Below are 27,604 nucleotides of genomic sequence, written 5' to 3' on the forward strand. Positions count from 1 at the left end.
GTTTAGAAGCACTCCAGAACTCTTCCAGGCGTAGCAAAACGTCGCGTCGGCAGCCCCAACCACTGTAACTCGCAAGAAAGTCGAGGTCTAAATGAAAACAGGCGTCCGTCTGCAGCGCGCGCTGTGAGCGGGAGTGGTGGCCATTTTGTTAAACGATAATCCGCGAGTAAGAGTGGGAGCGAAATATTGCCGTCTTGCTTTGTCGCGCCCTTGAGAGCCGTCTGCTTTCTGATGGTAATTGGTTTTCTTCTGTTTGAATTCTCTTCTAGAAGTTGCTTATTTTAGAATACAAGCTGCTCGATCCGTTTTGAACTGTGATTCGGAAATGACTTCGAAATTGAATGTCTATTTACAGATACGTTTGACAACTTGTCAGATTGGTTGCCTTGGTATCAAATTTTGCATTTGTTTAGAATTCTTTTAACATTCAGTTGTTATTTGTATTTCGAATTCGGACGTCACGTCGGTGTCTTATCATAGACTGGCTGGATCACCTGTCATTGGTTTTATTGCAAACCAGAAGATTTTTAACAACATGATTACTTGATTAGGTACCAATTAATAAGAACATTAAAGTAGGTACCATTATAGGTACAATCATGTCTTATTTTACAGATCAGAACAAACCAGTTGATTGCTATTAACTTGTTTACATTGTCATCCTCAGAAGGGTATTTATTACAAGTATCGTGCCGATCGTGCGACATATCGACTATTTCGCTGCTCAATGGCTTAAAATATTTTATCAAGTAAATAATGAAGGCTGATCTAGTGACATCTATGTGATTTCCTACGCAACAAAAGCTAAATTCCTGAATCAGCGGTTTGAGCATCGTGCATACTGTCCCCTTAGCACAAACTACTAAGAAGATACCCCTTAGCGACCTAGATTTAGTAACTTATACAAGATGGCGCTGTAATAAACTTTGCTGCTGGCCACCTTTTCTATAAAACATTATAAATCCTGGCATTGTAAACTGAGAAATAATCATTATTATAATAACATCTTCAATGAGATCATGAGTCATGTCATGACATTCCTATAATTTTATTGTGATTGAAAATAAAATTATATTTGTAGCTCTGTGATACTTCCGAGTTGACAATGTCAATTTTGACATTGAATTGACATGACATTGTTTTGATTTGTGATCGGATCTTCAATAAGTTTTACAAGCGTTAAATGCTATGTTTTAGTTACTTTTGTTATGCTGAGTTAATGTTACAATGATATCTCTTTACTCACAATCGTGGAAAAAGTTGGTAAGTCATAATTTCACTACAAGGTAGTTGTTGTAATAAAGAGAAACATAACCTAAACTTCATAACCTCTAAATAAATAAGGGTGTAAGTTATACTTATGTTGTACTTCTTTTTTCAAATCCAAAACGGCCAGTAGTTGGTTTTTTATACGTTTTATGATGAGGTACAACCTTGAAACGGTAGACCTACAATCACTACACATTATCAATCAAAGTCCCCCGCTCAAAAATTACTGAGCGGATTTATATGCGGTTTTCACCTATCAAGAGAGTGATTCTTGAGGAAAGTTTAGGAGTATAATTTATCAACCCGTGCGAAGCAGGGGCGGGTTGCTAGTTGTTATTTAATTATGTTGATAGTTTTATTTATTTTACAGGGTTATATTTGTTCAAACTGCCGAGTGTTAACCAGTCCTAGATGTTACAGTCAGGGGTTCGACAAATACTCAGATGTACAAAAGGAGAAAATTATCAAAGTAATCAATGACTCCACATCTGAAATTTCAGAGTATGTATTATGTATTGTTATTTACTTTTCAATATGTATAGTACTACAGTACACAGACTTGCATTTATTCTTAATCATAAATTTTGTAATAACAATATTACGAGTGTTTTAATCCCTACTGCCACTATAATCCATACTACATAAGGATGATTTTTGTATGGGAGCCCCACTTAAATATATATTTTATTTTGTTTATAGTATTTACTGTTATAGCAGCAACAGAAATACATCTGTGAAAATTTCAACTGTCTAGCTATCACGGTTCATGAGTGATGGGCGGACGACAGATGCAATATACGTCAAAATAATGTCAAATGATATACTACATGATTTTGACATATATTGCATAATAAGACAACATGATTTTGACATATATTGCATCCGTCGTCCGCCCATTATTCATGAGAGACAGTCCGGTGACAGACAGACAGACGGATAGCAGAGTCTTAGTAATAGGGTCCCGTTTTTACCCTTTGGGTACGGAACCCTAGAAACACCAAAATAGGCCTTAGCTTATAGCTTATACGTTTGTTTCTTCCCATTGCATTTCTATAACAAAATCCAAACTTACATTTCAGCTATGACATCAGCAAAGCAAAGTTAAAGAAGTTCTCTCAATGGAGAAGCAACAAGGGTCAAATTAACACATTATCTGACTTAGAACTAGTTGATGGTTTCACTAAGAAAACCGCCATCAAGTTGTATGATAGCATACTTGAAGGTCCAGAGAAAAAAGAGAAGAGGAGTAGTAAGATTAAGGGACAGATTTTGCATCCAGCTTTAAGTGACAGTGTGAGACAGGTGAGTCTATACTCGGTTTATAAATTATAGGTGTGCGTTTATAGGGTTCCGTACCCAAAGGGTAAAAACGGGACCCTATTACTAAGACTCCGCTGTCCGTCCGTCCGTCCGTCCGTCCGTCTGTCACCAGGCTGTATCTCACGAACCGTGATAGCTAGACAGTTGAAATTTTCACAGATGATGTATTTATGTTGCCGCTATAACAACAAATACTAAAAACAGAATAAAATAAAGATTTAAGTGGGGCTCCCATACAATAAACGTGATTTTTGACCGAAGTTAAGCAACGTCGGGCGGGGTCAGTACTTGGATGGGTGACCGTTTTTTTGCTTGTTTTGCTCTATTTTTTGTTGATGGCGCGGAACCCTCCGTGCGCGAGTCCGACTCGCACTTGGCCGGTTTTACATTTAGATTAGTCTTTTCTAGTATGTATAGTTAAAAGTAATCTATTATTGATCAATATTTCATTCCATGTTTTGATATGTTACTATTTGTCTGTATCACATGTGCAATGCAATATTTTCTTAGTTTCTAATGCCCTGTTAGAATTAGTCCATATTGCTGTATTGATTAAAAAAAAATGATGTATGTTATGTACAGTCACGCTTCGTGTTTGGTACGCCATTTAGGGATCTAACTAACTTCCAATTGGAAGTTCCATAGCGTAAGTATGGAACAACCAATTTAGCTAGGACCCTAAATAGCGTAACAATCGCGGAGCGTGACATGACTAGATTGGCAATAAAAACTTGTATCAAAAAAAAAAAATTAAAACTAAATGCTTGTCTTTACAGAACTGCCAATCCGTCCTGGCGGTATACATCAACGTCAATTCAGTTATCTGGACCCTGATCAACCGGAGCGACTACACGGTGGCTGACTGGAGATATGACCCTATCAATTATCCGGATGGGAAGAAACTTCAGATTACTGATATTTATGATATTGTAAGTTGTTTTGTATTATACTTACACTAGCGACTCGCCCCGGCTTTGCACGGGTTAACAAATTATAGGTACATAAACCTTCCTCTTGAATCACTCTATCGATTAAAAAAACCGCATCAAAATCCGTTGCGTAGTTTTAAAGATCTAAGCATACATAGGGACAGACAGACAGCGCGAAGCGACTTTGTTTAATACTATGTAGTGATACATGTTTCTCAGTTGTATGTTTTTCCAGGCATCGTCCATAACCCGCCGTCTACCTCTAGCTGACATATATGTAATGAAGGCCGAAGCCACATCCCTCCGGGCCGCCGGCAGTGACCCTAACAACGCTAAGGCCATAGCGGTGAACTTGCAAAAAGCTCAGATGATCGCTATGATTGTGGCTATGATCAATTCTAGTAATGTTGAGTAAGTAGAATAGAATTGAGTCGCTTAATTTCAAACTCTGGTCATAGAGAAATATAGTAAGACAAGAGTGCTCACTCCATACATCAGTTTTGGTACCAAAAAGACTATTAATTTCAAGACCGGAAAGTCTTATGCTCAACAACATAAGACTTTCCGGTCAGTGCTACATCTTTTGTCAAGTAGCAGTACTGATAGTTCCGCTACTCGATGCTAGATGTAGACACTGAAATTAATAGTCTTTTTGGTACCAAAACTCATGTACGGAGTGAGCAATCTATGTATTTTTTTCTCTATGCTCGGGTAGATCCATAGCTATCAGATTATGCGATTTTGGTATTAAGATAAGGTAATACGGTAGATATTTGCTGAGAGGTTCGAATGGATTTATCCGAGTTTGAAATTTAGCGCCACAATTATGCACTACAAAAACGCGTCAAAAGTATGTACTCGTAAGTTGCGTTCTAGCGCGCGACTCCATACACCTAGCGCGACTTCAAGTATGGACTCGCGCGGGAGAACGCAAGTCATGCTAGACCGCCAAGAATTATTTAAAAAAACAAAATATCTCCTTTATGTCTTGACAGCAGCCATTACCTGGCTATTATCCAAAAAATTGTTGCATGTAAGATCTTCCTTCTGCCGTGGAAGGATACCTATAAGATACTGAGAACTAGAATTGGCGAATATAGGGGGAGTTCTAGCAAGCAGCCTGGCAGCGCCATCTAGTGACACCACACGTTTTTCTTTGACCGCGCAAAGCTAAACACTGATGGCGCTGGACAGAAACCTTACTAGTATTGAAACTGGAGAGAATGGGGTTGGCCGGTCGAAGTATTTAGCAGATGGCGCCATCATAGCACGAATAAAAATCCCTAGAATCGTGCCAAATTATTGTTTGTTTAATGCCCTTGATGCCAGCCCTTTAAGCCAAATCTCGTAGAAAAAGGGGCAAGCTATGATGGCGCCATCTATGCAAACCTTTGACAGTTGCCAACCCCATTGAAATGCCAGCGCTGTGACCGCGAAAATCGAAGTTCCTCAATTGCGGGCATTTTTCTCTGTCACTCTAATTACGTCTTAATGAGAGTAGGTAAAAGAGAAAGATCCCCGCAATTTGTGATTTAGGGTTTTCGCGGTAGGCCACCAGGATTCGAATAAAAAAAGATCTTATTTTAGGAACTACCTACCTTATAGATTATTGGTAATGTTTATTTGTTTATAAGCGTATGTTTATTGTTGTTTCAGCTTTGAAGAGCAAGATAAAGAGGATGTTCCCAAACATAAAGTATACTTTCTAAGACATTCACTTCCATATAGGTAAATATATTTTTTGGGGTTTTTAATCGTAAACTAACGACAGGCCTTTCCGTTTTACCGCCATCTATTAAATTTTCGATGCAACTACTAAAAAGTCCTTCCATTTCTCGCCAGATGTCGCTTTTTAGCGTCTTGTAACTTAATTTAAGCGTATGTTATTTTTGCCCGAATTTACACACACATACTTTTAAATTGTGAAGCACTTTCATTTCATACGTAAATATAGTGGAGCCATCTATCGGGGTTTTCACTCATTTAATTGAAAACTGACTGTTAGAACTTCTGCGACTTGACTTTACGAAACTTAAAAGCTTCGTCACACAGGCGCGTTTTCCGGGCGGCGCGTGAGCGTTTTATATGTAAAAAAACGGCGCGCCCCGCTCACGCGTCGCCCGGAAAACGCGCCTGTGTGACGAAGCCTTAACTGCTCGTCAGAGTTTTTAAATCGTAAAGTTTCACAATAAATCTCGTCTAATTTGACAGCTGAAGTTAAACTTAATATATGTTTGACAAATTGTAATGTGCCCTACAGCGCCATCTACTTAAGCTGTCTAATTTGCTACATCTTTTATCTGTGGTCTAATCTGAGTGAATTTCCATTTACAGGTTATATGGAACACTCGTCGGCAACGAACGTGTATCAACAGACCAAACAGTAGAAATGTTACTCCAAAACACTTTAGAATCCCAGGTCAGAGTACCCGAAAATCTCAAAATCATGTTCAGGTCGCAGAAAGACTTACCTAAAGACATGCTTGGGCACAGCCTGTTGCTGGGACTGACTTTTATGGATCTGTGCATTTATAAAAACCAGGAAAGCATAGACAAGTTAATGAGAAGGAATGATAGTTGAGTGTTACGAGTATCTGTGGTGTGTCGATACTGTATCTGAATCTGTGAGCGGTGAGTTTTAATACTGTTTTAGGCGCACGACGCAACATATTCGTATTTTTATTGATAAAGGCAATTATACACGAGCAGAATTTAGTTAAACAGCAATTCAGAGCCCGCATCTCAGATCTCAGAATAAATTCATCACGCTCCGCGATTACGCCATTTATGGTTCTAGCTAAATTGGTTGTTTCATACTTACGCTTTGGAATGTCCAATTTAGCTAGAACCCTAAATAGCGTAATAATCACGGAGCGTGACTGTACATATACTGTGACCATAACCTCGTAAGGTATAAGGTAAGGTATAAGCCCCAGGTTCATTTTTGCAGTTTTTAATTATAGCTTAATGTGTTATTTTAAAAGAAACTCCGACTTTGGTAGGAGGATAGACATTTTTCCATTCAATAAATCAGGTGCCATAGATAATTATTGAATTTATTTCGTGACCAGAGAATCCGGTGCTGAACTGCCGGTGTGTCGTGCGTATTATTGACTTTACGTATTTATTCTATAAGCATAGACAAAAATACCTTAGCAGATGCCGGTTTTGAAGTTTGACGGTTGCACTAGATGGCACTGCACGGTGCAATACGATTTTCGTTAAGTAGATTGTGAAAAGGCTAGCATTTGAATAGCTTACCTACCGCGGCATATACTGCAGCCGTACAGCGCCATCTAGTGGTTTATGTGGGTAAACGATAGATAGAAGAAGACTTAGGACTATATTAATTCATTGTGAAATATGGAAATTAAGCTTTAATTAATGAAAATGTAAATAGTCATTAGGAAAAACTAAATAAAGTGCAAACCAAAATATGTACTGTATTTACTTCTTTAGAAGCAAAAAAAACCTTTTCCAACTTATAACCATAAAAAATACTGAATCCAAAAACGACATTTTCTATGGCATTGAGTAATTCCCTACTTAAAAAGAGAGGATCGTCGTCGGAAATCTTAATCTCCTCTATTATCATTGGCCAGCATTCCCCGTTGGTTTATTTTAGTATGTAGCTAGCGACATCTAGGTGATAAAGTAGGTAGATTAGACTGAACATTCAATAGATGGCGCATTTATAAAAAGTTTAAAATTGTATTTTACTCATCACTGAAACGTGTTATCTGTGTACTAAAGTATTGGTACATTGGAACTTAATCACTAACCTGAATTGATAATGAGTATCTAGTACTGTTCCTAATGGTGATGATGATGATTTTCATACATTAAGTTTCGTAACAAGGTGGTTGTGGTTAAATAAAACTGCATAATATTGCTTCAGTTGGACTAAAAAGTGTTTATTTGATAAAATACAACGAGCTTACTTTTTACAACATTTTACTTCTATTAATGTCAAAAAAACAAACAAAACCCTTAATACAATATTAATATACATAAATACGATGGTATCAACTTCAAACATAATCATAATGTAACTAACATAAATGCAAAACTAGGCAAGATCATACGTAAAATACTTCTAAATAAAAGTACAATAACTAAAGATAAGTAACTATTATAAGATACACCAAGAAAGTCTAATGCAAAAATTTTCTATAGATCACACTTACTTTTGACCTAAAAAAGGTTGAATTTTGTATTTAATACTGATATTATCATTTTGGAAGAACGTATACTAGAAAAACATATTTACAATTTATTTTATATGCCAACATTAATTTTATCGCCTGGATCGTGACCATATCGCCAACTGTTTCAAATTTTATAAACAGAAACCTATTTTAAAATAAAACTTAAATCTGGTTTTATACGGCTGTGTGTAAAAAGTTAGATCTTGTATTCTGGGATTGTCTATTTAAAATCAATTTCATATAGTCTATTTCGGTGTATTTGTAGTTATGTACGAAAATATACTCTATTGTGTAACATCGGACGGGAGCTATGGGGGGTGATTAGGCCATGTTCATGGGAGCAGGTACTAAATTAAACATAATCTTCTGTTCTAGATCTAAAAGTCACATCCCTATATTCTCTATATGAGCTTCATTGTGAAAGACGGTTTTTTTTGCTCCAATATAAATTTTATAAACTACTTGCAATGGTATGCATGTTTGCTTCTAAAACATTCTAAATTTCTTTAGAAAGTTAATCACGTTTTTATCAAGAGTAAAATCTAACTTTATCAGAGTGGGAGTGGGTGGGGGAAATGTTTTTTTTTGCTGGTTCTCACAATATTTCAATGAAAAAAAACGTTATGTAAAGTTTTTGCGCAAATGAGGTATACACAGATGACTAACAGAATTATGCAATTTAAGCATTATTTTAAATAGGTACGTTCGTCTGTGATTTAGTAAGAAGGTAATGATATTTATATTTCTAATGCAAGTAGCTATAATGTTTATGTGTTGTAGTGTAATGTTTTTTTTTCTGGTTCTCACAATATTTCAATGAAAAAAAAACGTTATGTAAAGTTTTTGCGCAAATGAGGTATACACAGATGACTAACAGAATTATGCAATTTAAGCATTATTTTAAATAGGTACGTTCGTCTGTGATTTAGTAAGAAGGTAATGATATTTATATTTCTAATGCAAGTAGCTATTCTGGGTTTACCTTTCAGAGAAAATAAATACCGTTAGTAATTTACCTAAAGCTTTTCTCATCAAACAATCCTCGTAAGATAAATGCTATGTTTAATTCAGCAAATGATAAATATTGGAAGACAACTTATCCCATAGACAAAACGTTTGCGATACTCGGACCCCCCGCAGCTCCGGCTAATAACTCTGTAGAAACCTACAACAGTGTAAAATTACCAGTCTATTGTTGTATATTACAATAAATATGTACAATTAATGATATAACAGCACCCATTAATGAAACCAATCTGTAGGTGCGCCGCCTATCCCGCTCCTGTATAAAAACAAACTATAATATATCACCATTTTATTGTATAATCTATTGTATTGTATATATTGTATATTCTGTATATGTATTGTTTATACTATGTCGGTATAATGAATTGTATTGCTTTTTAAATAAGTATTGTAGCAAAAATAAGCTTGATAGGCGACGCATCTTATGACGTAAAAACTGCATTCAATAAAATCTGTAAAAAACTCAATCCAGACTACAAGATCATTTATCTAATATGTTCATCTTTTATAAAAAATTCAACAACACTTATGTTACTGTGGAACTGTTTCAACAAGTCTATTGTGATAAGAAATCATCATTTCCGTCGTGAGCGGTCGGCGAGTGTGGCAGTGAGTACGTAGGTATCTAACGAACTAGTAGGCCGGTTGGCTACCAATTATTCGCACTATACTAGCAAATTAAATTAAAATATACATCGCCAAATGTCAAGTGTATTGCACTGAACTGCACTAGCTGCAGGTTTCCGAGGGAAAACGAGACAAATAAAGCTATACCGCCGCGACACCGATGTTCAGCGCCGCCGCCGCGGCAATGGAAGACGTCAAAATAATTCGTAGCCAACGTATTATAAACTAAACGTTACTAAGCTTCCGTCACCCCTGGTTACATCGTGACAAGCTTACACCGTAACGAGAGACCCATCGTAGAAAACATCAATTGATATGATAAGAGTACGAATTTTGGATTTATAAATTGATATTTCTACTTTGAATCAGTTACAAAATTGGAAACTACACGTGAGGAAATAATAAGTGCTAAATGTAACCCCACTTGCCTGATTTTGATTATTTTAGTCCTTAAAGTTAAGAAAAACGTTTTTAAATACAAATTTAATCCGGTAAGTGGAGTTTTCGTATGCTGATTTCGGGCATACAAAATTTTGAATTATATTTACGTAAGCATATAAACCATTCGTACAATCAGACTTAAACTTAAAGAGTCTTTGCCAATTACTTATTACGATTAAATTTTTAGACTGCAATGAGATCACAAATAAATGCATAAATCAAAAAGGAATTCATCAAATGCTTTTATCAAAGTCTTAACATTTTTTTTACCAAGCTACGCTGTGGTTCAGAGCTATTGGAAAACATTGTATTACATACAATTGACACTGTTATCAGTTTACATGCAGAGTATATAAAGACAATGCAATCTTATTCTCTCCTTTTTATCGTTAACAATAAAAGTATACAAAATTAATTAAGTGGTAAGGTTACTCTTATATTAAAAGAGCATAGAAGTTCAAGATCCGTTCGGATCGCTCGAAGCAACTTCTTTATATATCCACAGATAAGCAGTTATCATAGATATACGGAAGTGAAAGAATATTTCGTTGATGTCACTAGATGGCGCTACATGAAGCGACATTTTTGTTGTTAGTATGTGGCGCCATCTAGTTTTCATGTTGCCAAATATTCTTTGACTCTGTCAATCTATGATAAGTAGGTAGTCTGTGACATAGCCCACATTTTGTGGCTAATCTCGAATGGAATTTGATTCCATTATAAGATGATAGAAAAGGCAAGAACCGAACTATCGCTAATGGGTACTAGTGAAGACATGCGATTGTTATAGTGATGGTAATTGATTATAAATTATAATAACTAAAGATTGGAGCAAAAGCATGTGAGAAGAGTACGTTGGACGGCACGCTTACAATATACGGCATATCAATACTTCGGAATAAGATGTCGGAAATGGTAAACTACGTTTGAATGTCGATCGACACAAAAACCTGTAAGCACTTAACAATAGTTAAGAAAAGCTAAACCGTGCTCTCTAAAAAATATTTTACAAATATTCGCGTACACAATAATTATGTATAGAACTAATACAATTAACGTTAGGTAAAAGTAATACATACTCGATAATTGAGCAAACTTAACAAAACATGAGCCAGACCAACATAACATGGCCACGGTTCCAATACCTACTCCGAACTAAACTGTGTGCCAACCCAAGCAAGCTACGAAGATAGATTTGGCTTTAACGGAATCAGTTTGAATTTAAAATTTGGAACACTGCCTGAGAATCGTCCAATGATATGTATTTACATTGACACGCGTGAGCGTTACCAGCGCGGACGCAATGTCCCGCGATACGAACGTAACCTGTCATCGCAGTACATAGCAATACGACACTTACTTTAAAACTATTTCACATTTACTTTTAATAATATTGTTTGTAATAAATGTATAAAATATCATCTGTAATCTCTGTATACTTAATCACCTTTGTTTATATTTAAAAATTAAATCCATTTGTATCGGTATAAAAATCTAATAAGTATAAATCTGAGGTTAATCCACGGCTATGGCACTGTGTAGTATTGTTTGTATTCAAACTTTGTACGGGAGCCGGCGGCCGCGCGCGCGCATGCGTGTAACTTCTGTATAAAAATACTTATCAGCTATTATTATTTAAGGCTGTAAAACTTTGTGAACTACAAAATATATCGAAACGGAACCCTAGGCGAAGGCGGCGCGCGCGCAGCCGCGGGCTGGAGGATCACTTAATCTGTGGCAAATCACTGTCACGGGCTTTATAATTTTCTTCGATAATGATGTTTTTTAGTAAACCTCCGAAAGTTTGATAGGAAACTGAACGAGTAAACTAAACGCGAGACGGACGCGGCAATGGCGCGAAAACAGTAGGTATATAAAGTTCGGGCGCCATTGCAGCGTTACAATTTTTTGTAACTGTCCAATGGGTGATAATTCATCATAAAATTGACGTAATACACTAAACGTACCTAATGCATTCAATTTGTGAAGTGGTAAAATATAATAATGCATCCAAATGTAATGTGACTCCCACAACTATTACAACTATTATTTAAAGGTACGTAACAGTTCATATTATGCAGTAGGAAAACGAAACCATCACATATATCGTAACGTAAGCTATAGACAAACACAGAGGATAAAATGTGGGGGGTGGAAACATACTGGTGCCTGCGGTTTAGAGTCTGCGCGACTGTGCCCACGCCTCGACAACGATATATCACATATATCTCCTGTCACTACTAGGTACTGGCTCGTCCGAACTACTCTTGAACGTACTAGGGCTACCTGTAACTATCTTGGACGCGAAATAATCGAGGACGCATCATTCAACACCAGAATATTTCCACAACGCCATAAATTCATATATATCTTTATTTCTTCTATTCTAAATATTTATTTCGCGATGAATGATCGAATTGCTTGGTAATTCGAGATAGTCTAAGCTAAAATTAGTAATAAGATTATTCTGGCATTCTCCGTCCCTCGGATCAAACTACGCAAAGCACTTGGCGACATCACACACGAACCCTAATTGGTAAAATTCGCTAATCTCACTCTTCGAAATTACAATCAAATCAGTCGAAAGCGCGGCAAAAGCCGCGGAAAAAAGGCATAAGAACAATTTTGAATAAATCACGACGGACACGTTTACGTCACATTAAAATTCCGAATTCCAAATCGTAAACAAATGAAATTTAAAATTTGACAACTCTTTCTCTAGAGTCGGTCCAAATCCAAACATCCGATCCCCAGTTATGCTAAGTGAGCGAATAGACACTAACCTACCTAGCTATCACAGTCCTATCTCAGTCTGACCCTTTCCACTAAATGCATCTCAAATTGTCACATCGTTGAAAAAACTGGTAACAACCTAATCTAGGCCAACTATAATAGAAGCTTGTAGAAAAGTTTAAAAGTACTACGTTATTTGGCACTATGTGTTACGAAGATATCGCAGTAGCTCTAGTTCATTAAATGCATTCATATAATTTAACAGAAAATTTAGTATTTACTAAAAACAAAATGTCATGATGGCAAAAGGTAACCTACGTTTTTGGTTTCTTAGATATCTGTTGATGTTACACTTCAAAAAGCTTCTGAATCACCTAAAGTTATCCCCGAACTTATACTTTATCTAAATTTTATGATATTTTGAGCATTTCTTTCCCTATATTTGCCAGATCATATCTCTTAAAACTCGTAAATAAAATTAACTTAATAAGTCTACAAATTATGTAAAGTCATTACATAGGCACACAACGCCGAACCTACGACATTCATCGCGAAATATGCTCGTGGTAAAAGATTCTAACCTTACTTTAGATTTAAACGTAGACTTTTAAACGTCTAATCTCTGGTTGGATCCGTATATCGTGAACAATTCGAGCTCGAAGAATCACCGAGAAACCTAACTCTTACGTGGTAACTTAATATTACGGAGCAAAAACGCTATCTGTACTCGCTTCTCAACGGTAACACTATTCGTGACGAACTTTATACTGTACACTGCGACTCGGAGAGTACATACTGGGTATTTAGTTATTTACAGATCGAAGCTCTTTTACAGCGATCTCGTATATTTAATAGGCGCGGGCGCGCTCGTATACTGAGCCTCTAGTAGAGGCGGTCGACGGCGTAGAGGTCATGCGACGCGTGCGGCTGCGGCTGGGCCGGCGGCCACCGCGGCGGCGGCGCGGGTCACTGCGCCGGCAGGCACGCCAGCGGCGCGCCCGGGCCCACGGCCGGCTTGAACTCCTGCGTCGTCGGCGGGAACTGCTGGAAGGGCGGCGCGTAGCACTGCGGGAAGTACAGCTCCGGCTTCACCACCGCCGCCGCCGGCGGCAGCGGCCGCGGCGTCTTGTTCGCCTCCGCGCGCCGCGCCTTCGCCGCGTGCGGGTTCATGTGGTTGTCCACGTGTTTCTTTACCTCCGGCTCCGTGGCGAATCTCCGCCGACAATTCGGCATGGGGCAGCAGAACGGGCGGTCGCCCTGGTGCGTCCGCGTGTGCTGGTCCAGGATGGCCTTCTGCCGGAAATCTTTGCCGCATTGCGTGCATTTGTACGGCTTTTCGCCGGTGTGTATACGGAGGTGCTGGTTGAGAATGGTCCGCTGCCGGAAGAAGCGCGGGCAGTACACGCACCCGTACGGTTTCTCGTTCGTGTGTATGCGGAGATGCTGCGTGAGATGCGACTGCTGCCGGAATCGTTTCCCGCACTCGGGGCAGGGGTACGGCCGGGACTCTATGTGTATGCAGCCGTGCTGCAGCAGCGTCGACTTCTGCTTGAACTCTTTTTGGCAGATCGGGCAGCGGACGAACAGGGGCATCGCGCGGCCGCCTAGCACGTCTGGTAACTTGCCTCCCTTCAGATATTGTAACGACAGCCCCGAGCCGAATACCCCGTGGTTGAGCCCTTTCGTGTCTTTGAAGTACGCCGGGTACTGCGCCGTGTCGCCCGGGGAGAAGCACGACCCGCGTTGCTCCCCGTTCTGGCCATCCGCGTCGCCGAACGTGGACATCACCTCCTCCTTTCCCTCGTCCGGGGGGAACGGCACGTCCTGCGGCCACAACGTCGGCGTGGTCCCGTTCTTGAAGATCAGATGCGGCGAGACATCTGCAAAAATCGAACAGTTTGGTCAGTCGGGTGTCCGGAGTCCGGGATATAACGACGGGGTTAATCGAACTAGGGACGGTTACAGGAGCGTCGAACGGTTCGCGCCGAGGAGACCGAGAATTTGTTTGATAGGAAGGCCAATGGATGCGAGACCGAGTCGAACGTGCTGGGGGCGGCGGGGAGCGCGCGCGGCGCCGGCAGGCGCGGGGCGCTGCGGGCGCCGCGCGCGGGGAGGGGGAGGGGCATATATGTGTGAATAGCGCTCGCCTTGGTGTGTGCGGACGTGCTGGTTCAGGATGGCCTTCTGGCGGAAATGTTTGCCACATTCCCCGCACGTATATGGCTTCTCACCGGAATGGATGCGGAGGTGCTGGTTGAGGATGGCGCGCTGCCGGAAGGAGCGCGGGCAGTACACGCAAGCGTAGGGCTTCTCGTTGGCGTGGATGCGGAGGTGCTGCGTCAGGTGCGACTGCTGCCGGAAGCGCTTGCCGCACTCGGGGCAGCCGTACGGCCGCGAGTCCGTGTGGATGCGTTCGTGCTGCAGCAGCGTCGACTTCTGCTTGAAGTCTTTCCCGCAAGTCAAACATTTGAACAGCCTCAGTTCCGAGTTAGGGTTGTGTTTGCGCGGCTTCGGCGGCTCCGGTTGCACTATGTCAGGTAAGTGGCGGAGTTCGGGAGCTCCGTATTGGTCGAGCGGGCCTTCTAGCGAGAGAACGCCTCCGTTCTGTTTCAGATAATGCAGCGGAAAGCCTCCGCCGCCTAACATATGGCTGGCGGGTCTGGTTTCTTTGAAATACGGCGTGTACTGTTGGTTCAGGTCTGGCTGCGGTATGAAGCAGGGTCCGCGGTCGAGGTGGTCCTGAGTGGGTTGCGTTTGCGGTTGGTTTTGAAGTTGCTGTTCGACCTGCATGTGTTCAGGTGACGTTTGCTGTTGTTGGACTTGCTGTTGAGCTTGTTGCTGTGCGAGTTGCTGGGCGGCTTCTTCTGCGGATTGGTCGGGGGGCGGGGGTGCTGGAGGGTAGGGCGAGGGGGCAGGGGAGGCCAGCTGCGGCTCGGGCTGCGGCGAGGGTCCGCCCGGGCTCTGGTGCTGCATGGGCTGGTAGCCGCCGTCGAGAACCCCGCCTCCCCACTGCGTGCCCGGTGGGGCCCGCTCCACCCCATCTTTGTATAGGACGTATGGTGCTGTCGTGTCTGGAAATAAAAGAAAAAATCTGTTAACATCTAGTTCTTATTAAGTAAATAAACAGAGGAAAATTGTATGTGAGGATTACATCGGGTTAGCAAAGGATACTATATAAAACAGGTTTTGTTCACGTTATCCCTGTTTTCAAATATCCAACTTATATTACCTGCACGTGACCTAAATAGTCTATCGGCTTTGTTTCCGTATTCAATATGGAATATGCTTTCGAAAACGTCTGGCACTGCGGGCGTGACATTTTATTAAATTCTTCGCCTGCAGTTATGCGCTACTGAAACACGCTATGTGATGCACGCTACCCGAAATTCACTCGATTTATTGCATTACTTTGCATTGTTGCAATTCTACTGATAACTTTTTCGGAGGTATATCTTCCTTGATGGTTTAGTTTTGTTTTAAGCTTTGTTTTAATGCTGATAATGCTTATATTGCCGTGAGAGTTGCTTCGTACGTAGCGAAAGTAAAGGGTGGAATTGCCTTGCAAAAGTTTTTGGCTCGTGATAAGGCACGCTAGGTGACGTGTTGTATCCAAGAGCTTAATGCAGACGGTTTGTATTTGGTTTATTGACTAGGTTTTGGCGTGGCATGACTAGGGATTGAGTTATGAGCTCGGTATGAATATTATATTATTTATAGCAACGTATTACTAAAGAGTACGATTTATTACTAGAAAGTAGAAGTAAATTTTAGAAATAAGTTTATGAGTGTTTTTATTGCATGTAAATAGGACAGAAAGAGGATTTACTTAAGACATTTTCGCTAATAGTGTTATTTATAAAGGCTCTACAAGCCTCAATTAGCTATTAATCGATTGTCTTAATTAAGAAAAGGGGTAAAACCGGGTTGTAATGCTCTGTATATTATAGGTATACCTATTTTATTTTGTTCCAAATAACTAAGCGATTTAGGATTCGATAAGTTGTTTCTGGATAACATTTAATCTAATTTAATCCCTCCTTCTGTTTGCAAAAACGCATTAAAAAGACAGAAATAAAATGCAAATAACTTCGAAAGTGTCCATTTTCATTGTAAAAGTGTATGGCAGTCGGCTCAGTTTCTAATGACCGAGCACTACAAGAACGCGGGAAACGTTTCCGGCAATAAGGAAATACGAATGGCGGATAACGCAACCTAATGTTCTGGATACTCTTTATGAGAGTTGCGATGCGAGTTTAAAATGTTTCTTTGGAGTTCAGTTAAATATTCCTGTGAGTTTTTGTAAGAATACATCTTGTAAGAAAGGTTTTAAACGACATTATACCGCCTGCAGCCAAGCCAAATTTAAATTTGTTGTATGATTGTATTGATTGTACATATTTTTATTTTGCGAATTCCACCGTAGCTACAATTTTTTTGTAATGAATGAGTTGTCTTTCGATTCGTTTTTTAGTATAGTAACATATGCTAAATTTTTAATACTCTTTGTATATTTCTCTACGTATTATGTATAGGTATGCACTTGAATCCCCATCACTCACATCAGTCACATCATGACGTGATGAAGCGACTACATTTAAAATGACCGTTAATTTACAATATCAAACAACCAACTGCATTAACTTGACCAATAAAAAACCTAATTCGGAGCAAGTACATATATTTAAGCCCGTATTACACGATTTACACGTGTCGCTCAAACGAATGAGTAATGGAACTTTGCGGTCACATTCTCTTCGCGGTCAACGTTTTTGACAGCTAGATCAGATTCCCTCCAAAAAAAACAAACTTTCTTATCTACTTCAAATAATGCTCAAAATCGCTTGACTGTGTTCAAATTTGGAAGAGACATAAGTTATGTCGTAATGTCGATCGATGAATGTTGGACGTTGAAGACAAATTTCAAAAGTTTAAAAATATGGCGTTGTCTTACGTGTGACAGTGAACTGGTATTTTCAGTACGATCACCACAACGATCACCAACCAAGTTCATGTAGCAAATTTAATAAATATACCATTAAGTTTTGTTATTCGATACCGATCGATATATATTACAAGAACTTGCAAGAACTGCAAAATAAAATGCAAGGCATTTTAATCAAGTAGTAACGAAACTTTTTGTTCAAACCAAGAAGCTCTGCAAAACAGGTTTCGCTCTTTAAAATCACCAATGTCGTTAATAATGTTATTATTATTGATTATCACATTAATCATCATTGCAATCGAACAAAACAAAAGAGTTAAAGATTCTTTCTTTCTTCTAAAGCACATCGTTAAAGCCCGATCTGTCTTCTGGCCACTAACGTACTTAGTCGATTAAAGATAAAATCGTGCTACTATACAAACTTATCGGCCACAATCTTAACAATATCTTTATTTCGGATCGCTCTATGTCTATGGTACGCTCTAGTTTAAAATTGGAATGTGCTGGAACAAATTAAAATGACCGTTGGTGTTCAGTTGTTTTGATTTTAAATTAAATACGTTGCTTACAATGTTTTTTGCTTGGTCATTGTTTATGGTGTTTTCGCGCGGTTACTCACGGTTACTCACAGAGTCAGATCCTAGTTCAGTTTTGTCTTGAAGACTCAATGAAAATTATGGTTATTAAAAATACTTACTGACACAATTTATAAAGTCGATTTGGTCCTCGTTTATAAGTATTCTTCGCCATGTAAATCGAACGAAAGCCTTACCATCAATTTTACATCTTACAAACGCAAATCTTATAAGTAAAGTACTTTTCATACGTCATTCCGAGACAGAGATTTATGGCTGAATAACATCTGTTTATAATCGTTCGATGCGGAGGAAACGTCAGATCCCGTCACGTCTGGGCCGGTCTTTATTGTTCCGTCTCATCCACTCGCTTATCCCAGAGGGAGAAAGACGGATTACGTTTCGATTTTCTTTTTTTTTTCAAGTTTATAATGACGTTTCTGTATCTGTGGGCTTTTTTATACGCCGGATGGCTCGGCATGTGGGGTGTCACTACGAATTAACTTTTTGTTTTAACCCTTTTAAATTATAGTGGGATGGGTGGAAACGAGTGGGTTTGTTTTCGTACCGGAGTAGTTATTTAGTTAGATTATAAGTAGGGCCTAGAATCTAGATTAATCAATATTACCTAATGCGGTTTTACTAAACTCGATGCACTTTAAAGAGTTGATGCTGAATACGCTGTTTTTTTAGGGTTCCGTACCCAAAGGGTAAAAACGGGACCCTATTACTAAGACTCCGCTGTCCGTCCGTCCGTCCGTCTGTCACCAGGCTGTATCTCACGAACCGTGATAGCTAGACAGTTGAAATTTGCACAGATGATGTATTTCAGTTGCCGCTATAACAACAAATACTAAAAACAGAATAAAATAAAGATTTAAGTGGGGCTCCCATACAACAAACGTGATTTTTGACCGAAGTTAAGCAACGTCGGGCGGGGTCAGTACTTGGATGGGTGACCGTTTTTTTGCTTGTTTTTTTTTTCTTGTTTTGCTATATTTTTTGTTGATGGTGCGGAACCCTCCGTGCGCGAGTCCGACTCGCAGCTGACCGGTTTTTTTTGTAGTAGGTCAGGTCAATCAATATCTAAAACGAGTTATAATAAAGTACCTATTTAAGAATGATTGTGATTTAAAACAACAATATTTATCACAACATGAGTTAAAAAAAAAATCCAATTGCTATTTAAATTGGAATCCCATTGGTTTTTAGAAATCGTTCTCGAAATTCCAAAATCAGAGACTTTGCGTCCTGATTATTACCTAATACCTACCTAGTTTATAACCCCTATCCGTTGATCCAAATCAGATTTGCATTATATCAGGAGAAATGGGACGCTGTCTAAATTAAACATGTAACCAATTCGAAACAAGTAATTGACTTCTGTGAAATGTCCACTTTTGCGTAGATGCCACGGCCGAATAATCAAATATTGAAAGATGACGAAAAAAAATGTCAAACGTGACGTTCCACCGGTAAAGGTACCTATGGCGGTGTAGTGTGCGCTAAGCCACGCACACTCTTACGTAGCCTTATTATTTATTATATATTCGCTGGCACTTAGGAACAATATCCGGAATAAAGACATACTTATAACCGATTGGTTGTCTTAATTAACGTCCCGCACTACAGCGGTTGGCTCTTACGCCATTATTAACGACGCTCCAATACTAATGCGGTGCTACGTGACGTAAGCGCCGACCGCCAAAAGGTACCTTTTTCCGTGGAACGTCACAAATTGTGTCCCCAGGCTTTCATGACTTCCATTTAGGAAGCCATGTTTTTACAGCACTGTTACTTTCTTTTTAAGCAATAAGACTTATATTACAGCACGTGGTGGTGGGAATGCTCGTCCCGCGTGTTTCCACGGAGTATTTCCGACCAAAGGGTTAACATTTAATCACAGATTTACTCATTAGACAGAGCATACAGAAAGTTTCGTATGAGAGCGCGATTGTTCATTCGAGTTGCATCCACATTTTCGACTTGTACACTACTCAATATAAATTATAAATCATCTTAGCGATATACCAGCCTTTTGCTACGCCTCAAAAGGAGCCTGGGTCCGCTCGGCAAGAATTGGCGCAGGCACTACTTCTTACGAAAGCTTTCCCCCACCTTTAAACCCAGATAGTAAACTGGGCCTTATTGGTCCTGTACCGGTTTCCTCACGATGTTGAAATTCGTATACGCTTTATCGGTAGGCGGAATGGATTATAGGCTTTAAAGATGGACTATTGTAGTATTATTAACTGTTAAATCGGGTAGTATGTATACCGCTCCGTAGTATTTCACAAGTTGAAAGCGCCTAAGGTCAAGTGAGGTAAATGCAACTATGGGGTTATTGCGTCTTTCCGTTCTTTCTCGAATACGATTGGTCGAAACGCCCCCTCCCGTCGTCTAGTAATAAAGCCTGAGCTACTTGGAAATGAAACGTTGCATAGTAGAGGGCGTTTCGACCAATCGTATTCGAGAAAGAACGGAGAGACGCAATAACCCCATAGTTGCATTTACCTCACTTGACCTTATACATATGAGCTGACATCGCGGTCTACATATGCTTTATAATACGGCGTGTATTGGTGGTAGTCTGTGCACGTAATGTATGTAAATAGTTCGAGGGTGTATGAGTAAAATGATGGATGCATGCAGTGATTAATTTAAATTAGGAGTTGATTAGGGCGAGTTTGGTCGGAGATATATCTTAGTAGAGGGTGGGTTTAAGACGTGGGTAAGATTGGGGATGGATTGGATTAACTGTCAGTAAGTTCACACATATTCCTATACCAAACATATTATAGTATTTTTGTTAATAGGGTGGGTACGGTGACAGATGGCATCACAATTTAATTTTGCGAGATTTTGCGTTTTATGGTTATACATTTTATTGAGATGGTATCTGTCACCGTAGGTACCCTGCTTGAAAAATACTATATCACACATACCTATTGCACACATCAGACATGCATATGCCCGCCGGCCGTACTTTGCCCACCACTGGATTAATCTTAGCATCTAGTTTATGGCATGTTCAACGCGCCAGGAAAAATATTTCCAACGATTAAAATGTAGGCATGTATAGGCATGTATGGATAAAACGAGAGAATCTGAACAGGGTGACTACTCTTGAAGCTTAACATTTATTAAGCTACTAGAGACCTACCCCGGCTTCGCACGGGTTAACAAATTATACATAAACCTTCCTCTTGAATCACTCTACCTATTAAAAAAAGCGGCCAAGTGCGAGTCGGACTCGCCCATGAAGGGTTCCGTATTTAGGCGATTTATGACGTATAAAAAAAAACTACTTACTAGATCTCGTTCAAACCAATTTTCGGTGGAAGTTTACATGGTAATGTACATCATATATTTTTTTTAGTTTTATCATTCTCTTATTTTAGAAGTTACAGGGGGGGGGACACACATTTTACCACTTTGGAAGTGTCTCTCGCGCAAACTATTCAGTTTAGAAAAAAATGATATTAGGAACCTCAATATCATTTTTGAAGACCTATCCATAGATACCCCACACGTATGGGTTTGATGAAAAAAAAATTTTTAAGTTTCAGTTCGAAGTATGGGGAACCCCAAAAATTTATTGTTTTTTTTCTATTTTTGTGTGAAAATCTTAATGCGGTTCACAGAATACATCTACTTACCAAGTTTCAACAGTATAGTTCTTATAGTTTCGGAGAAAAGTGGCTGTGACATACGGACGGACAGACAGACGGACAGACGGACAGACAGACAGACAGACATGACGAATCTATAAGGGTTCCGTTTTTTGCCATTTGGCTACGGAACCCTAAAAACACATCAAAATCCGTTGCGTAGTTTTAAAGATCTAAGCATAGGTACATACAGAGTACAGACAGGCAGACAGCGGGAAATGACTTTGTTTTATACATGTAGTGATAGAAATAAGTCTGATATTGGAAACGGATGATTAAAACAGTTCTATAGATCCATTTTGATCATAGTAAAATTAAATGGATCTAATGATATTAAGTATTATCCCTATAGATAGATCCAGTTTCTAAATGTCAACATACATTTTGGATCTAAGAAGAAAAACTTGTCTCACTAGATCGATTTTGGATGTATCGACTGGATCTATAGAGAATGAAGGAAATTGACCCGTTTTGAATGTCCTACACTGTAGAAGGTCCACGTATGGTACAAGGCCTGACCTACGGCTGCGCAGGCGCTGGGCAAGTGGTCTGGAGTGCGCGGGGGCCTCGAAACTGGTCCAGTCAGCCCGCCCCTTCCTGCGTCCCGCTACGGTCGGCAAAATAACTTATTTTTGATAATACGTTTACTATCGGTATACTATGCAAAAAGCTCATAGATACAATCGGTGACCAGAGAGCTGGCAGCTTTCTCTCGCATTGCTAAGTATTGCCATTCAGCGAGAGAATGCTGCCAGCATCTTTGGTACAATGCCGCAGGGGACTTATTTAGATGTTTTTTTTTAAATTTAGATTAGTTAAGATTTTAATTTTATTATAAAGTACTTAGTTTATTTTTAACTTTACAATAAAAGGTACAAACAAAAAGGATTATCGGTCGGTTGCACAAAACCGTCTCTCGTTACTGTTAAAACGTTCGCTAAATTTTATTGTATGGGAAATGTAAGTACTTATTAGTCACTGATTGCCGTTAATTTGTCTGTATCTGTTGATGTTGTTGTCACTGGCCTTACTGTGGGACTAGGTAGATTTGTGTAAGATTGTTAAAAATAAATAAATAGTTTATATTTATGTACATATACATTTAAATTTCAAAGCTAAACCATAATCCTTCCAAATTAATTAAGATACTCGTAAGAGCTCGTATTTTAACCTTATAGGCATGTTAAAACCTCCGAATTCTTAAAATAATAAAAAAAAAACCTTCGAAAAATGTATCCAAAATACAAATCGTTCACTTTTGTAATGTCCACAGAAAACTTACCAGTTTTCCCGAACATTTATGGCCCATAATATTGGTCCCTAAAATTAATTATCTCAGTAGGATATCCATAAAGATTCATGTAAATAAATCGTGTTTCTGCGCACCGTACCGGGTTCACGGATGGTCGCAGACGTCACCCGCTCGGCAGGCTCGCCGGATTAAACCCTAATGCACCCAAAAACACCACCCATCACCCTTAACACGCTCAAAATAAGACACAATATCAAATAAAAACAGTTTCTGCGTCTGCAAAGTTAACTTGGCCACTGTTCAAGCGAGAATTGGTGTAAGAATTGAGATAAAAGATAATCTTTATAAGTTCTTGTGGTTATTGAAGATTTCGGACAATTATTTTTGATTGCACCGATATAATGGGTCTATAAGTGTGCTGGGTGGCAAGTCATTTTGATTGGTTTTTAAATCGGCTGATTCACTGAAAAGTGTTTATATGAACTTTCACATTTTCACCGATAAATGTTAAATATCTGGGAGACCGAGCTTTGCTCGGAAAACATATAAAAACTCAAAAATTCGCGTTTTCCCAGAGATAAAACCTGGCTAGATCGAATTTTCGCCTCCGAAAACCCCGCAAATTTCATCGAAATCGTTAGAGCCATTGTCGAGATCCCCGAAATATATATTTAAAATAAATAAATATACAAACTGCCGTATTCGAACTTCACGATATTCACAAGAGACGACACGTAGGTACTAGATCCATTTTAGATACTTACGTTATAGTTTAGATATCAACTAGTTCTCTTTTGCAGCGCAATTCGGGCAACCAATGTCACTTTTACGTTAGATAGAGTTAGTCTATTTTTTTATTCGGTAGACTAAAATGACATTTCATAGTCAACTATGGACACTTAAGTCTGAAATAAATGCATTTTTTTTATAGTATATGAACATCATGCGTCATTTCATACTATGAAATGTCATTTTAGTCTACCGAATAGAAAAATAGACTTTAGATATCTATTAGATGTGAATTGGATCTCTAAGTGATATCCTGTGGAAATCGTTCGAGAGTATCTCCAAAATCGCGCAAATGTCAAATTTGACAGGTTAGATCTTAAACATATCGTCTAAAAGATGTCTATTTCAAAATCCGAATCGGGCCCAAATATTGCCCGTTTAAAGTTATAAGATTCAACTTATTTCAGTTGCTTTGTGTAAATGTTTCTTATGCGAACAAAACAAGAATGTTCCAAAGTTGTTTTTAATTCTATCCAACTCAATTCTGCCCTAGCCATAACATGCGAATATACATATAAACAATATTTTCAAAACCTTCATAAAAATACGTCTTACTTAAACTAAACATAATCTGTTTACACTTATTCGTACAAAAGTTGGTCTTTCTTAAAGCACGTTAAGCTATGACTAACGTTGTATTGTACCTATATGTAATATGTATATAAATACATGTAGAACAATATACATGACTCTCGAACATATGTATATTATTTATGTATGTATTATATTGGCGTCTGGACAAATGGAAACAAAGTCATCTTGATGTACTTACAGTGTACCTATAATTAAAGTTTCGCCAAACTGTAAAACAGTTTGTTGGCGATGCGCTCAACTAAACTAAACTAAAATAACCGCAGTACTTAGGTAGGTAGTTACCATACATATATCGTCAACACATGTGATGTCATACTCAGCAACTTTTACTATAGGACTACCCCGAAATGTTGAAGAAAAAATTGTCTCTCCCATACAAAATATCAAGACCAAACCAGCCAAAATGTATGAAACAGCGAATTTTTATTTATTTCTGGGTTGGTCCCATATTAAAAGTTGCTCAGTATAAACATTAAACAGTCACCTGCAATATGTTACCCAATGAAGGGCGCAAAATCTGATAGATACGATCTTATACATTATAGCCATAAGAGCGAGTCACATATTTTGCCTCCGAAGAGTAACATAATATTGCAGGTGACTGAACTATTTATCATCGTATAATATTGCAGGTTATTAAAAAACACTGTATATTTCTCATATAGGTCAAAGTTTAGTAGGTGTAAAGCTTTTATGTTCTGTGTCAGTCTGTCCGTAATGCGAGAGCACTAGAAATTAAGATGGATACTGCCCGATTAGAACTTTAAGATACGTCAAATTAGATCTAGAAACGAAATGTATTAGATGTGTCAGTGTCAAAAGTGACATTTTTATTTGAAGAAACGTCACATTTGACACTGACATATCCAATCCATATCGTTTCTAGATCTATTAATTGATGTATCATACATTCATAAAGTTCGAATCGGGCCGATAATCTTATTCTCAATCGTGAACTTATATTAAATGAAAATGCTAGTGGTCGACATAACTCGTTTTCATTGTCGATCGCAAGAGTGTACTAGCGTAAGGACTCTATGCCGTTGGCATAAGGTTTACGATAGGTCAGTTAACTTTGGCAACATACTGTAGTGATTCAGGCACTAAATACAGCGGCGTCTAACACTTTGTTCGGAGAACCGATTACTGTCTATTGGGTGATTTTAAGACGTGCTATTTGCTACTGTTCGTTTTATTGCCTTTAAGTGTTTTCGGAAATTTACTAGCTTTAATTGTTATATTAAGTATTTATAATTGCATGTTTAGTTGAAAAGTGTTAATTTTTTAGTGTACCGCACAAAAATTTGTTTGCGGTACACTTATCTTAAATAAAAGCGGTCGTCAACGTACAAATGTGTGTGTCACCAATAAATAACCTGAACATCGGGAAGAAAGGATCATATTTTAACGTCGTGTTAATTAAATTGTCGATGTCCCGACGTAACGACGTCCTTTGTGCGCAAAAACACTGAATCACTCAAGGAAGAGACAAGTGAATGAAATTTTTTAAAAACAAAAAACGTTCGTCGTTCCGGATTCGCGCGCTTTTCATCGCTCGCTTACTTCGGTGGCTTGTCAAGTTGGCCGCGAGTCAACCGCCATGCGTGAATCGGAACGTAGCCACGCGAAAGTGACAGCTCCTTTTGGCGGGAACGCATGTCTGGCATTGGGTATGGGTTCTTTATCCGGCCGCCATCGGTACCGGTTGTACGCACGACACTCCGTCGCGACAATTTATTTCGGTACGGGGCAATGCACTGTACACGCAGCCAAGGGATCGCGGCGAATAAATGAGAGTAAACATGAAGGGACAAATAAAACGTAGACGGTGACAAATCAAGGCTGTTATATATAAGCTAAGCGAGCGAAGGGCTTGCTTGGCTAATGAACGCTGCTCAGCCCTTCAGGTACTTCAGGGCTATAACCGCGAAAACTTTGCAAATTGCGGGCATTTTTCTCTGTCACTCTAATTACGCCTTCATTGGAGTAAAAGAGAAAGATCCCTGCAATTTGCAAATTTCGGCTTTCGCGGTAGCCCCTCAGTACGCGGGACTACAGGTGTCTAGACATGAATGTTAGAGGTTCTTATTACCGCAGATTCAGGGTCTACTTTTGCTTAACTGCGTATGCGGTTGTTATGTGGAATGCAATAGGTGGATCTTTTCCGCATATAACATTTTCCCCATAGATATTTAAGTAAATGAGTGACAGACGTATTCTAATTTTAATTTTAGAATATGAATTCGATCTGTCAGTGTCAAAAGTGACATTTCTTCAACCAAAAACGTCACTTATGACACTTACAGATCTGTATCTAATTCAATATTTACTGACAAATTGGTTTGACCAACTATACCTATATTATATCAATAATTTATACAGAAAATGATCTGGATTTAATGAATAATCTGGAATGATCTGGTCTAGCCGCAATCCTATAGTGAAACTGCCCCTGGCTGAAGTGTATACCTTTCTTAGGTGCGTTTATTTGTCTTATTATAAGATATCGTTTTACCAAATTTCAGGGCTAGAATCCCCTTGGTTTGGCTAAAAAAATGTTTTTTTTTTAAATCGTTTTTATTTTTTTGTAGCTAAACTAGTGGTTCGATTGTTTTGAAATTTGGATGTTAATTGCATCTAATATTAGTATATTTCCAAAAAAAAAAATCAAGGTTGTAACTTGTTTATAAAGGCTTAAAAAAATATTTTTAATTTTTTAAACTTTTTTTTTATATTTGTGAGATAGCGACCTCATTTTTGTTATTTAATGCAGAATATACTATTGCATTAAATATATTTTTTGTATAAAAATCCATTTGGAGCAGTAAGGTAAAAATGTCTTACTAATGCATACAGGCCGTCCTTCTTACGTACTTTAGGGCACGTTTGTATGGGAAAAATTCAAACTCTAGCTAGAAGAAGCGGCACCCCCTTATTTGGTTACACTTATTATGCTGATAATGTACACCAAGTTTTGTAACTTTATCTCAACTACAAGGGGGTGCTCAACTACTTTGAAATTTTTCAACGTTGTATGAAATCCAAAAAAAAAACTTATATATATCACATTTACAAATAATGTGAAAACAACTACTTATATAAAAATCTAAAAAAAATTAATTAATTTAGTTTTTTAGCCAAACCAAGGGGATTCTAGCCTTAAATTTGGTAAAACGATATCTTATAATGAGACAAATAAACGCACCTAAGAAAGGTATACACTTTAGC

The 27,604-nt window shown here is 38.7% G+C and overlaps 2 protein-coding genes across 2 annotated transcripts in view; one reads left to right on the forward strand and one right to left on the reverse strand.

The window, feature by feature from the left end:
* Positions 1-1,143: 1,143 nt before the first annotated feature.
* On the forward strand, positions 1,144-6,172 carry LOC134652152 (uncharacterized). Its single transcript, XM_063507315.1, has 7 exons — positions 1,144-1,263; positions 1,640-1,770; positions 2,349-2,571; positions 3,366-3,518; positions 3,754-3,929; positions 5,175-5,246; positions 5,853-6,172. Exons 1-7 carry the CDS (start codon positions 1,228-1,230, stop codon positions 6,097-6,099), a joined length of 1,038 nt encoding a protein of 345 aa, XP_063363385.1. The 5' UTR covers positions 1,144-1,227; the 3' UTR covers positions 6,100-6,172.
* A 4,348-nt stretch (positions 6,173-10,520) lies between these two features.
* Positions 10,521-27,604, reverse strand: part of LOC134651932 (zinc finger protein 3) — an 85,482-nt gene continuing 68,398 nt past the window's right edge. The window contains exons 2-3 of the mRNA XM_063507051.1: positions 14,785-15,624; positions 10,521-14,433 (exon numbers count right to left, since the gene is read on the reverse strand). Coding sequence (XP_063363121.1) covers positions 13,520-14,433; positions 14,785-15,624 — 1,754 coding nt within the window. The 3' untranslated portion in view covers positions 10,521-13,519. The remainder of the gene's footprint in view (positions 14,434-14,784; positions 15,625-27,604) is intronic.

The sequence above is a fragment of the Cydia amplana genome, chromosome 11 (assembly GCF_948474715.1).
Source record: "Cydia amplana chromosome 11, ilCydAmpl1.1, whole genome shotgun sequence".
In the NCBI taxonomy this organism is placed as follows: domain Eukaryota; kingdom Metazoa; phylum Arthropoda; class Insecta; order Lepidoptera; family Tortricidae; genus Cydia; species Cydia amplana.